This window comes from Ambystoma mexicanum, chromosome 8, assembly GCF_040938575.1.
Source record: "Ambystoma mexicanum isolate Mex_15411 chromosome 8, UKY_AmexF1_1, whole genome shotgun sequence".
NCBI lineage: Eukaryota > Metazoa > Chordata > Amphibia > Caudata > Ambystomatidae > Ambystoma > Ambystoma mexicanum.
In genome coordinates this window covers 70,873,937-70,887,651 of record NC_090929.1, presented here as the reverse complement: position 1 = coordinate 70,887,651, position 13,715 = coordinate 70,873,937, and the positions used below count along the sequence as shown (strand labels likewise).

At 48.5% G+C, this 13,715-nt stretch overlaps 1 protein-coding gene across 6 annotated transcripts in view; it reads right to left on the bottom strand.

Annotated features, from left to right (window-relative positions):
* Positions 1 to 13,715, bottom strand: part of NTNG2 (netrin G2) — a 517,246-nt gene that overhangs the window by 325,955 nt on the left and 177,576 nt on the right. For all 6 annotated transcript variants that reach the window (XM_069609300.1, XM_069609301.1, XM_069609302.1 and 3 more), the window contains exon 3: positions 421 to 1,064. In XM_069609300.1, coding sequence (XP_069465401.1) covers positions 421 to 1,064 — 644 coding nt within the window. The remainder of the gene's footprint in view (positions 1 to 420; positions 1,065 to 13,715) is intronic.

The window sequence follows — 13,715 nt, the reverse complement described above, 5'->3', positions numbered from 1 at the left end:
GAGAGAGAGACAGAGAGGGAGAGAGAGACATAGAGCGAGATGGAGAAGGAAGCATTCTTTTGGAGTGTTAGAGAATTACCAGAGGCTTGGAGTAAGTGAAGGAGATGTCACCGGGGCTGTCATGTAGCGCCACAGTTTTGCGTTAATGCTTCATTAAATCCTGTATCTTTTTTAGCCAACACTGTTTTGCATTCTGGGATTTGCATGTCCACACCTATAGTGGGAAACATTAATCTGCAAGGCCCAGAATGCAACACGCGCCTGAAGAAGAAGGCAGACATTACTAATGGTGACACAGGTGCAGTGAGAAAGAGGAAGGAGTTGCAGAGAAACATATGGCCATTTATAGGAACAATACAGAAGGAGACCCCAGATATGTGAAAACAGTCTCCGGGGAGCGGTGCCAAAAGAAACCCTCACCTTGCAGTGACTTCGATGTTGGACAGAGCGTAGAAGTACTTGTAGAGGTTGTCCCGCTGCACGTAGGTACCACCCAGTGCAGGCCGCAGAAGTCGTAGCCGCAGGTCGGTTAGCGTAAAGAACTCCTTCAGGCCCTTGGCACTCTCCATTCGCGTGAACAAGTTCTCCATCCTCTTCAGGTCCGGCCCCGCGAAAATAGCAAACCGTTCCCGCACCTCGAAGCGCACGTCCTTCTCCTTCTTTGACCCCAGCCAGTGTGAGTACTCCTCTGTGCAGAGCACTCGGTGGGCACTGGTGGCCGAGAGCTCCTTCGCCCGCCTTGCGGGCATGCCAAAGGCCTCCATACAGTCGTCTGCATAGTACTGGTAGGGGTGCCAAGTCCGGCCATAGTCTAGCGACTTCTCAAGCATCATGATGGTGGGCCGGCCATACTCGAAGGTCATCACAATGTCGTCCGTCAACTCAATGCTCTTGTTCCAGGCCAGCGTGATGTTGGCTACCAGCGGCTCCGGGAAGCGACTCCAGGTCACGCTCTGCCAGTAGGTGGCCAGTCCCTCCTCCTCCTTGTCGAACATGAGTTTGGGCGGGTGCGCAAGATCTGGGTTCGAAGCATCACACTCGTCACTGCACAGGTATGGATTTTCCTGCAAAGACAAAGAAAGGACACGTTCTTTAATAGGTAGTTGAGGAGCTCTATAGTCAACAACGTCTGCATACCCCTCCCCAGCCCCAGTGAGGGCTTTCGGAGCACAAGAGTATGCTATTGCTCATTAAGTCGCGATGAGATACCAAAAGTATAAAATGGCTGATGGAGGCAGATGTGAAGGTACCCGAAGAACAATGAGGTGGCCAGGTCATGGAGATCATGCAGCACATATAGTGAGAGGTTGCAAGAGTGCGCGCTCGAAGAGGCACTTAGATACCCAGACTACGAGTTGGCTCATGAAGGACGAGGGTACGACTGGCAACATTTGGCATAGGGAGTAAGTATCATTTTCTGGCCCATGTTGCAGTGGCCAAAGCCCACAATTCAGGGGACCCCCAACTTCCAGAACAAGTAAACTCAATACCAACCTCCCCCTCCCACACATTCAGAAGTATATATAGTAGACGTTACTTTCCTTTTATGCTACATATCTTTCATTTGTTCTTGTGGTTTCCGGGCAACCTGCACCCCAGGAAACTCTCCCACATGCCAAACATAGTGAAATCATTTAACCAGGATAATATAATTGGTGAAATCGGAAAGCTGGGATTTGAGCCAAGGATTCCTTTGGTCCCAGTTTGAAATTTGACAGCAGGCAACATCTCCCCCCATCCCATCAGTAGTTTTTACCAATGTAAAGAGATGGTGAAGCTGGAGAATGGATGGGTCGAGCTGAACCATTGCTGAAACAGGGGTGTCTGGCTTCCCCCTAGGAGCCAAACATGAGCTGGCATGGCAAAAGACCCATACGTGGTTTCCTGCCTCCAAAGCCCACAACACAAAACCCATACCAGCACCCTGTGTTCCCACCCCCACAACATAAGACCCTCACTTGGCATCCTGTCTTCCTACCAGCATGCATGAAATAAATGGTTTAAATTATAATTATTTATGGAGTAACACTATACATTATAAACATATATAAACTTTATATACAGATAGTTAAGGACAATAAGACACAGTGATGAAAAGTGATTTGTGCAGGATCACAGACACTATGAAGTGTGAAAGGCAGGGGGTTGTGGCCTCTCTTCCTGCTTCCACAGTTTCCAATTGAGAAAACCTTTCCCACCTTCAACATTATAAATAACAAAACACTTCCTGCAAGTTGTTATTCAAGGGCTAAACCAATGCAGTGTTCAATAAAAGTAGCTTTCAAAGCATCAATGCATATAAAAGGGAGAAGCCCAAGAATCGTCTGTATCCTGCGGCAAATGTACACACAATTGTACAGACTAATATTATGATTGTAATGAAAACTCACTGCAATTATAATCTTACTCTATACAATTGTGTGTACTTTCAAAGTACCAAGTCCCATGATGAAGCAGCCTGACAAAATATAAGAGACCTTTTAATTGACACGTATGTTCATAAAGCAAGTATGCATCACTTTGGCAGAAAAAAGAAAGGAGTTCAGCCTGACCCACAATTGGGTGCCTTGGCATTATAGTCAGGCACAGATTTCAGCAACAGTCAATAAACCTACAGATCTATCTTTCTAGCTGTGCACCTCTGTCTCATTTACTCATCTCTCTCCTGTTTCCTTCCCCTGCACCACATTTTTGATGCGCCCACATTCCTTACAATAAACTTTCCGACCTCTGTTCCCCTTTTGCTCAATCCTTTAACCTTTCACTCACTCCCCTTCCCTTTCCTTGCCCACATTGCTCAGTCACCCATTCCTTGCCACCCACCCCCTTTAAGTGCCCATCACACGAGTCCCATTCCTTGGCCCTCGCCACCTCCAGTTGCCCTGGCTTACACGTAGACAGACAGTATGCCACCTTCATTTGTCAGATAGCCTCGGTCAGACACCACTAGAGACTGTGGTTCGGTTCTTACTGGGAATTGCGGCGATGGGGTTTGCACTTGGAGAGCAGAGAGCGAAAGACGGCAAGAGGGGACTTGGCCTTTATTGCGCTCCCAAGTTACACTTAGAAAGCCAAGCAGAGGGCACTGCAAGGGGAATCTGCCCGGCATCTGGTGATAGAGAGGCAGCAGGAGCGGCCGATTATATTTATTCGCATTGTCAAGGAAGGTGGTGTCTGTGTGTGCGTTCCAGTTTCTGTGGCAATGTTAATGTGTTTGAGTGTATTTGTGAATGTGTAAAGTCTAGGGGGAAAGATATGTCTGTGTTCATGTGACTTTGTATCTGTATATCAGAATATGTTGTTGATTTTCATGTGTGTTTTTTGTTGGTCACATAAGATAAGAGTGTTCTGGACAAGACCATGAAATACCATCACAGACTTAGTGGTCATTCAAATGTGGGTGGTAATAGTACAATCGCCAGTATTGGGCACATATTGCCGATGTTACCGTCCACCTAATTCAGTGTTTGATCAAATACCCCTGGTGGTGCCAGTGGCAGTATTTTAGGGGTACTTTCTATATGATGAATCAACTTCCGGGGTACCAGTGGTGCTGGGATGCATACCGGTTTCTAAACCATCAATCAGCCCTAGACCTCTAGTACACCAGAAGGGATCCAAACAGGTTGGAAACACAAGCTAATTATAAACCTCCTTGTCCAATTTTTGGTAGCGTGGACGGACTGGCAGGCCTATCTATGCAAGATCGTGGATAGCTGGTTAGTTGCAACACAGGGAAAATACAATTATTACCCAATGATAAAAGGGACTGTCCAGTCAAGGTTGTATAAAAATATCTACTTTATTATTACTACAACAGACAGTTCTAGCACACTACAAAATACAACCCACCCCGTAAAGGAATGCAGAGGACAGACAGTTTCAAAGAAGGAAAAGGGATACACTCTAAATACTGACCAGAGGGTAGTCGGTGTGGTAATTAATCGCAATAGTTCAAGGATACTTGGTCTCAACACAAAGGAAGCAATGGGTCATAAAAGGTCACATGGGACCTTCAGAAAAGAACCAGGGTGACAGAACCACAATGTACCTTGTGCTCGTAGAAGTTCTTGGTGCTCAACAGTGTAGAATCTGTTTTAGGGTGCTTTGCTGTGGGTATCAGGCGTTAGGCAGTTCGGCAAGCAAGACTGGATGGACAGCTGCAGACTGGTGTACACGGCGGCTTAGGGTCAAGAATCGTCTCTCGGTGCTCGCCAGCAGTTCTGAAGCACTGGTCAAGGTCTCTCGGATGGCTTTAGCGACTGCGGCGTAACAACAGTGAGCGGTGCAGTGGGTTGCAGCTCGAGGGGCTCCACTGGCTTGCAAATGTCCTTTAAGGCGTCTACCAACGTCTGTTGGCAGATGCTTGTCGATGCGCTCTTCCTAGCTTCTTCACTGGGCTCGTGTCATCTGTTAAGAAAGGAGAGTGTTGCAGGCAGCTGCATTGTACTTGGTTTGGTTCAGAGCCTCTCTAGCACTTCCCACCTAGGAAGCTTGCTGCAGAGCCTAGCAGGGTATGCTGTGTGCTGGCTGGGTACCGGCTCTGGAGCAGCTAGAGGGTCCCCTGGTTTCTGTATCTCCCTCTGTTCCCTGGGAGATGTTTAGGGAAGGGATCTTGCTTCTCTCTTGGCGGTCCTGGCCTTTCCTTCACTGGTGGAAGATGTTAGGCAGACTATATCTTCAGCCAGGGTCCAATGCTCTTATTACTCCATGCAAAGTCTTCAGATAATCTGCTAAAAGAGGGGCTTAGCCCTCTCTTAAAGCCAAATGGACCACAGGGATTGGTACCAATATTGGGTCCCCACACACAATCTCCTGTATGCGTGAGGTCATAACCAGAGTGCTTTGCAACAGAAAAGCTAAAGAGGTGAAAACATGCCACCCATGTTACTGTCTGTTGTGGATCAAAGAATCTCTCTGGTTAATGGAGCTCTTGGTGGTTCCTGATTAAAGCGTCAGGCCTCCCTTGAAGCTGCAGCGAGACCAGACTTTCTGGCTTCTGGAAACCACATTCTCGTACCTTCTGAATGGGGTCTCCCTGGGTGGATGGCCACTGTAAACAGCTGCGCCAGAAATGACATTTCACTGCCCTTGATGCTGAGAGGCGGGAGCTGGTTTCAGGTTCACGGAGATGCATATCAAAGAATGTTGGAGTTTTCTGTCTCCTTTGTTATCTTCTGCAGCCAGGCCCCACATGGGCCTGACTGAATTAAACTCTGATTAGTACGCAAAGCTGCCACCAGCAGCAGAGCTAACGAAAGGGCAGGGCGGATCCATGGAGCCTTTGTCAGTTAATTAGGCTGGCCATGCAAAGGTATGGTTTTGCCATCGCCCTTCTGAGAGGACATTGTGTAATCCTGGCTGTCATACCCCAACTAAATATGACATTGCAGGCTGCGCCTGTATGCTGTGTCCACCCAGAGTACACGTGTGTATGTGTATGTCGTGCAGTGAGCATATGGAAAAGTGTGCGGATTAGCCTCACAGATTTTCCAAAGATTGATCTACCATCCTTCAATTTAAAAAAAAATGTTTTTCAAAAACAGGCGAGCACACACCCACCGTGAGTATGGTTGAATTCCTCACAACTACCAACAGAGGTAGCAACTTTCTCTAACAGTATTTAATTCATTTTAAATCCACCCAACGTATTGACCCCCTTAGTTTGTAGCCAACTGATAATTAATACCTGAATATTATATGTTTCTGTGATTGTTTTTCAACTGTGCCCAAAAGTGAGCACCCTAAACAATACAACAGCCATTTATATAACCACCTTACAGTAGGATCCAGGGGTGCTAGTTGGTGTGCTATTAACCAGAGTCACCCTCAAGTCACCCAGCTACCTCGCATGAGAAACTCAGCATCTCTGGCGGACAGCACACCACCAGAAGCCAGGACACGTTCATACTTAAAATCCACTGCTGCAAAAAGGAAAGGACCAGAAAACAAGCCTTCTCTGCCTACACCCCAGACTCTGGAACCTCCTCCCCGTCAGCATCAGGCTCACCCCCACGTTCCGACAATTCAGAAAAGAACTCAAGACCCACCTCTGCAAGGAATCTCTCCACCTCAACACCTAGGCCCTCACCTCGCCCCTTACGCCACCTGACTCGCTAGACGCTGCCCGCACCTTCCTCCCCGCCACCCGGTACAGCTGAAACCCATGTGAGACAGGCATGGTATCAAGAGAGACACAGACTCAGAGGGGTTCATTTTAAAACCTTTATTTACAAAGGTTCCTGGGTTGGTGGAATGCCTGACTGGCCCTAACCCTAAAGGGATAGTTCCCTGAACTGATGTTTCTAATGGCCGTGGTTGTCTAATAGTCCAAAATAAAAGTTTGTCTTTCTTGAAACCTATGCTTGCCCTCACTCTTTACAGCAATGTGATAGGAAGTCTTTTGAAAAGGAAAATAGTGGTGTAACATAAATTGGCAAACCAAAGTTGGTTTCAGGTGGTCTTCTCAACGGGTGCAGTTTGGTCAATGTCATCAAAATATGAGTTCAATAAACAGGGCTGTTCGTAAGACCTTCTCCACTGGGCACTTGTAGAGATTCCAACTAAATACATTGGCCCTCATTACGACCCTGGCGTTAAGGGGTTAACAGCGCCGTAAAAGGTGTCAGCTCTGTTAAACCCTTAACGCCTGATTACGAGGTCCCTTTGTGGCTCCCGACCTTAACGGCTGGTCTGGACCAGCCGTTAAAGTAGAGACCCGCAAAGGGACTTTCGAGGTAATTACGGTACTGCAATTTGCGGTACCGTAATTACCGCCTTCCCCAGTCCCATTGAGCCCTATGGGGCAAAAAAGGGAATGGGGAAGGGCCAATGGTAAATGGGGAATTACCCCCCGCCAACCTTGGAATGGGGTGGTAATTCCCCATTTACCATTGGCGGAATCGGTAAGTTACCGACGTTAACCATGGCGCTCTTAGCACCATTGGTTAAAGCCAGAGTCGTAATGAGGGCCATTGTCTTTGAGTGCCTTGGTGTTCCCTTCACCAACCTTCAACGTATTCAAGTTTCAAACACTATAAAAGAAATGTAACACAGACCCTTTTCTAAGCTTCTCAGGGTTTGCTTCCCCATGCTTCAATCCTTTCAACACTATAAAGAAAATAAATAAGTCTCCAACTTGGTTGGGCCTCTCTGGGTCCCCTTGCCCAAAATAAATAAGTCTCCAACTTGGTTGGGCCTCTCTGGGTCCCCTTGCCCAAGCTTAGGCCCCTTCCAGTTTCGAACAAAACAAAATATATCACAATTCCTTTTAGGTTTCTCAGGGTGCCTTCCCCAAGTTTATGCCTCTCTGTTTCCAAAATAAGTATTCAGCGTCGGTAGGCATCTCAGGGTGCCCTTTCCCAAGCTTAGGCCCCTCTAGTTTCAAACACAGGTTCAGCTGGTCAGTATGTACCTTTTCCTCATATGCAGTGTTTCTCACATACAATCCTCTCACGGGGTAGAAACAGAAGCTTTTGAAAATGCCACGCTCTTAGCTTTTCCTGAGCGTGACCACTCTGTTCCTTTGCTCCTCTCTTTAATTCTTACTCTTGCTTTCCTTTATGCCTTTTATCTTCAGGAGCAGTCTGCTCCTCTTTCATGTATTCCTTTCTCTTTTGTCGTGCACATTTGCACTGTCTTTTATTCCTTCTTTCGCTCTTTCGCTCACACTAACACGTGTTTCCTTCTTTCTGGGTCTGCCAGCAGGGTCCAAGCTGCCTTGCTGCAGCTCGCAGGAGACACAGCTCCCCAGTCATGCTTCAGCCCCTCTCCAACAACGGGCCAGCGTTGTGGCACCCTGCTCTCCTCCAGGTCCTTTTTTCTGCAGCTCCCAGTTTCCTGGCTTCTCTGGTCCTGTGTGCTTCCCCAGCTCGCTCAACCATCTCTGTAAAATCACACCTTTTGTAATGAGCAAACCAGTCAAGTGGAAACAGGTGTGAGTGGTCACTATTGGATGCCTGACCCTGCCTGACTCTATTAGTGGGACAACCTGAGTTCTTTCTAGGGTAGGTTGTCCTTATTTATGCCATGTTATTCCTATGGGCAATCTAGTGTCAGTATTTGTTGGAAATGGAGAGGTGGAGATGGGAATTGACATTTACAGGATATATTATTACAGGGTGTTTGGTAAATGATAGGGAGGACCCCCTGGCCCTAGTCTGGTAGAAAAAAAGGTGGTTTCCTTCGTATTAAATTATTCCCTATAATACTTGCCCTGATCTGAACTGGGGAAAGCCAAAGAAGTGTTGGGATTGAGATGATGTCTTTGTCTCACCTTGCTTCCCCCTTTCCCCAGGGTTGCTCTGGTATAATCGGTTTGTCTCTCTCTTGGTTTAGGGATAATGGGACCTGCATAACGCACAAAGGCTTCTGGGATCTCCTCACCTATCGTTCCTCCGGAATACCGAGTCTCTCCTAGGGTATTCTCCTGAGGGCAACCCTGGCCTCCCCTACCCAAGTGATCCTCCCTCGCTTGTCCATCCCCCGGGTTGGGATCCAAAAGCGATGGCCCTCCCCGGCCACCTGAATGGAGGATTCCCTGGGTCTACCAGGGAGAATACCCCTAGGTTTCTCACGCCCTCCTCTGTGCCCCTCTGTATCCTACCCCCCTCTGTATATCTGCTCTGTTACCTCCGTAAAGCGCTGCGTTGTGCACCTGTATTATTGTATACCTCTGTAAAGCGATCCGTTGCTTCTCAAAGCCAGGTCTGCGCTCAATAAATGTCAAAATAATAATAATAATATTAAGCTCTTTGTAATAAACTCACTAGTGATCAAGAAATTCACCAGAACATAGGGGAAGCCTTCTCACGAAATAAAAACAAGGACAAACTCCAGTAAACTATGGACCCTTACACCTGTGGCAAGTAGGCGGCCTGATAGGCTGCTATCGATTGTAACAGACCAATGGTGTATGGAGCACAGTGGTACCAACATTAATCGAATTTCCCCTACCTTCACCCCCTCCCCAGTGGAGCTCACCGGGGTGCTCTTGAACCCAGGAGAGCAGGGTTTGGAAACAGATAAGAGGTGGGTCAGGTTCGAAGCTCTGGTATATGAAATATATTGTGTGCCCGCCTACGCCCGTCCCCCAACAAGGTGCGTAATTCGATCACCCGACTACATTTGCTTTTTTTTTTTAAAGATGTTGGGATTGATGGGGTGGGGCCGGTCTTCATTTTTTTGGTGGTAGGGGGGTGCGAGATCTTGGAGATGGCCAGAGATTTGGGACTGTAGCTGTAGCGGGTCTATTGCTCGACCAAAAACTGTTCGAATGTATTTATTTATTTATTTATTCTCTAATTATACCACCAGAATGCAGATGATGGGTTGGGGTAGGCTCATATTCGGAGTGTGTTGGGTGGGGGGTGCATACCCTGGTTAAAAAAACGCAGTCCAAAAAAAATAAACAAGCAAAACAATTGGAGCAGTTTTATTGGAGCTTGGGACTTGGGGGCAGAGGGCACAGTTCCCCCTCGCGCACAGACAGGCAATCGAGGCAAGCAGACGCAGAGACTATTAGCGGGTATTAGCCGCGCTCACGCCTGCGGAAAGTTATTAATAGGAGGCGGCGAACATCGGAAATAGGAACTCATTACAGAGCCGAGTGCCAAACTGTAATCACTCAACACCACCCATTCCAAACTCAGAATCAAAGGGGCTTTGCCCCCCGCCCGGAGGAGGCCTTCCCTCGAGGGTTGCCCACCCCGAGCTTTCAATGATATATTACCCTTCTAGAATGTTCCGCGGATCCCGGGCTCCCCTCCAATAAGAATCTGGCCTCCTAACGTGCTTCGGGTCGTGGAAGGAGCCAAGGCAGAAAAGGGCACAAGCGCCTGAAATGAGAAAAGGCGGAGCCATGGGAAACATGGGGACTAGGCAGTAGAAAGGACCCCGTCTGTGAGACTGAGCCTCCCAAGCTGTGAGTAGGGCTCAACACCCAGGAATGAGTGTTTACTCTCCACCCTGCTCATTCCCCCGGTATCCGACTTTTACCAGAGCCCCCACATGGGGGCACTTCTAGAGATGACCCTGAGAAGCTGCACGCGTATGTGGCCAGAGTAAACAAAATCAGGGTGGGAGGTTTTCTGCCCCAAGCCCCCCCATCTCCAACCAACAACCAGGGGAGGCAGAGAGCCCTCAACCTATTAACGTTTGGTACCAGGGGCCGAGGAGTGGCTGGGAAGACTCCTGGGCCTTGTCTTTCTTGGCTGTGGCCGAGATCAGGGAAAGCAGGGCCATCAGTGTGATGGAGGGCCATTAACACGCGTGTGTGTGTGTGACATCCCCACCTGCTGTCACACATTGTCACCTCAAGCCGATGATGTCTAAAGACCCTGTTTTTTTGTTTTTGTTGGTGCTTAAAGTACGTAATCCAACTCCTCTACAAAAATAGACTAAACTACAAAGCAAACACATTTCCTTAAGTTACACGTAAAGGTGAAGCCTTTATCTTCGTGTGTCCAGCATCCATGGGCCGGGCCATTGACCCCGAGTATCTAAGTGACCCCAGGACTGGAGCAGGGTCGCACTGGGACAAGAAATAGGCCCGACACCAAAGAAAAAGAGGCCCACCCCTCGCCTCAAAAAAGAGGCCCACCCCTCGCCTCAAAAAAGAGGCTCACCCCTCGCCTCAAAAAAGAGGCCCACCCATCGCCTCAAAAAAAGTGGCCCAACCCTTGCCTCAATAAAGTGGCCCACCCCTTGCCTCAAAAAAGTGGCCCACCCCTCGCCTCAAAAAAGAGGCCCACCCATCGCCTCAAAAAAGAGGCCCACCCATCGCCTCAAAAAAAGTGGCCCAACCCTTGCCTCAAAAAAGTGGCCGACCCCTTGCCTCAAAAAAGTGGCCCACCGCTCGCCTCAAAAAAGTGGCCCACCCATCGCCTCAAAAAAGTGGCCCACCCCTTGCCTCAAAAAGGTGGCCACCGCTCGCCTCAAAAAAGTGGCCCACCCCTTGCCTCACGACCCTTGACCTCTGATGATATCACGGCAAGTGATGTCATTTGACGCCACCCGAAAGTGACATCCGGGAAGCGATGAAACACAACCTTTCACCCCTTTGTCAAAACAGGAGGTGACATCACATAGCATTGTTCCTAAGCACACTACGAATAATATGGTTATGATTTCACTAAAGTGATATACATTTCATACAAGAATGGATCACCATATGTATCCTTAATATCTGTGTGTATAGATCCATATTATCAAATTACTGTGAATCCAAGCAGACGTCCAAGGCCAAATGATAATATGTTATTGTATAGCATTTAGGCTTAAGCTCTTTTTATAGAACAAATATGCACACAATATCACCCAACTTGTGTTGGTACTCATTTATCGAGCTCAGAAGGATGAAAGGCCGAGATTCAAACCTGCAGATCACACACACATCACAGCAGCGAGCGCTCAACCCATTGAGCTATCATTTTGGCTATACTAAAATGAGCAATTACTCTGTAGTGGATACCATTAAACTGGTAACTGAGATTTAACAGCAGACCAGTTAAGTTCATCTGCAGGTCTGGTGCAAAGTTGGTTGCATGCTGCAGCAGCATGTGAATGAGGCATGCATCATAATTTATGCATACATCATGCATGCAAATCAATCATCAAAGCAAGGTAACATGTGTTACCTTGCTTTCATGAATGATGCTGTTGCAGGTGCTTTTAGTTTGCTTAAAAAAAAAATAACGGCACAGGCGTGGGCAGACACCGGCTCCCAGGGACTACACATGATTTCGTCCCGGCCACGGGCCGAGTGGAAGATGGGCCAATCCAAACCTGGACTGGACCCCTGGATAAAAGAGGATGTTTTCAAGGGTGCTGTAGAAATGGATGTGCAGGTCCCCTCGGGGAGTGACACAAGTAATTAGCCTTCCCGGGCAGAGGCGTTGTTGGGGGGTGAGGGGGCTATAGTCTCGGGTCTTTTGGTTCTAGCCCCGGATGAAAGCACAGGGGCTACAACCAAAAGGCTAGCTAGCCCCGAGTCCCGACCGTCCCAATATTTGCATACTCCAGATCTTTACCAGACCTAGCAACACCCCTACTACAGGGGTAAGAGGGTAACGACTGATTGGTGCTGAGACAGGCGCTGCGGTGCAACTCCCACCAAGCACAATCTTGAAAGAGGAGCGGTATGGAGCGAAAGTCACCGTAATCTCCCAAGAAAAAGGAAGCCATTTTTGGTGGGACCATCCGCTCCGATGTTGGGTACAAGGCACAGAGTTTTCCATGTTTTGCTTTCTACCAGGATCCTCGCAGACATACTTTCTTGTAGCTGCTCAACCAATTGAAGCCGGTCTTTACTCAGACTAGCACTGCCTTCGTTCATTGTGTGCCCTGTTTCCACCAATCACTTCGCCTGACATCTGATTCTACCGTTAAATTCTGTGAATACATATTTTCTGAATTTCCAGACCAAAATTACAGTTTCAGTGTGTCTTTGAGCGCCCAATGATATTGATGCTTTGCAACAGTGGCGGTGAGCAGAGTGCTTGTGCCAACAGTGGTTTGGGTGCTTTGCAACAGTGGCGTCTAGCAGAGTGCCTGTGCCAACAGTGGTTTGAGTGCTTTCCAACAGTGGCGGCGAGTAGACTGCTTGTACCAACAGTGGTTTGGGTGGTCAGTGGCAGCAGCAGCGAGCCAAGTGCTTGTGACATCAGTGATTTATGTGCTGTGCAACAGTGGTGGCGAGCAGAGTATGTGTGCCAACAGGAGTTTAGGTGTTCTGTCACAGTGGCAGTGAGCCGTATGCTTGTGCCAACAGTGGTTTGGGTGGTCAGTGGCAGCAGCGGCGAGCCAAGTGCTTGTGACATCAGTGATTTATGTGCTGTGCAACAGTGGTGGCGAGCAGAGTATGTGTGCCAACAGGAGTTTAGGTGCTCTGTGACAGTGACAGTGAGCCAAATGCTTGTTGCAACAGTGGTTTGGGTGGTCAGTGGCAGCAGCGGCGAGCCAAGTGCTTGTGCCATCAGTGATTTATGTGCTGTGCAACAGTGGTGGCGAGCAGAGTATGTGTGCCAAAAGAAGTTTAGGTGTTCTGTCACAGTGGCAGTGAGCCGAATGCTTGTTCCAACAGTGGTTTGGGTGGTCAGTGGCAGCAGCGGCGAGCCAAGTGCTTGTGACATCAGTGATTTGGGTGCTGTGCAACAGTGGTGGCGAGCAGAGTATGTGTGCCAACAGGAGTTTAGGTGCTCTGTCACAGTGACAGTGAGACAAATGCTTGTTCCAACAGTGGTTTGGGTGGTCAGTGGCAGCAGCGGCGAGCCAAGTGCTTGTGACATCAGTGATTTGGGTGTTGTGCAACAGTGGTGGCGAGCAGGGTATGTGTGCCAACAGGAGTTTAGGTGCTCTGTGACAGTGACAGTGAGACAAATGCTTGTTTCAACAGTGGTTTGGGTGGTCAGTGCCAGCAGCGGCGAGCCAAGTGCTTGTGACATCAGTGATTTGGGTGCTGTGCAACAGTGGTGGCGAGCAGAGTATGTGTGCCAACAGGAGTTTAGGTGCTCTGTCACAGTGACAGTGAGACAAATGCTTGTTCCAACAGTGGTTTGGGTGGACAGTGGCAGCAGCGGCGAGCCAAGTGCTTGTGACATCAGTGATTTGGGTGCTGTGCAACAGTGGTGGCGAGCAGAGTATGTGTGCCAACAGGAGTTTAGGTGTTCTGTCACAGTGGCAGTGAGCCAAATGCTTGTTCCAACAGTGGTTTGGGC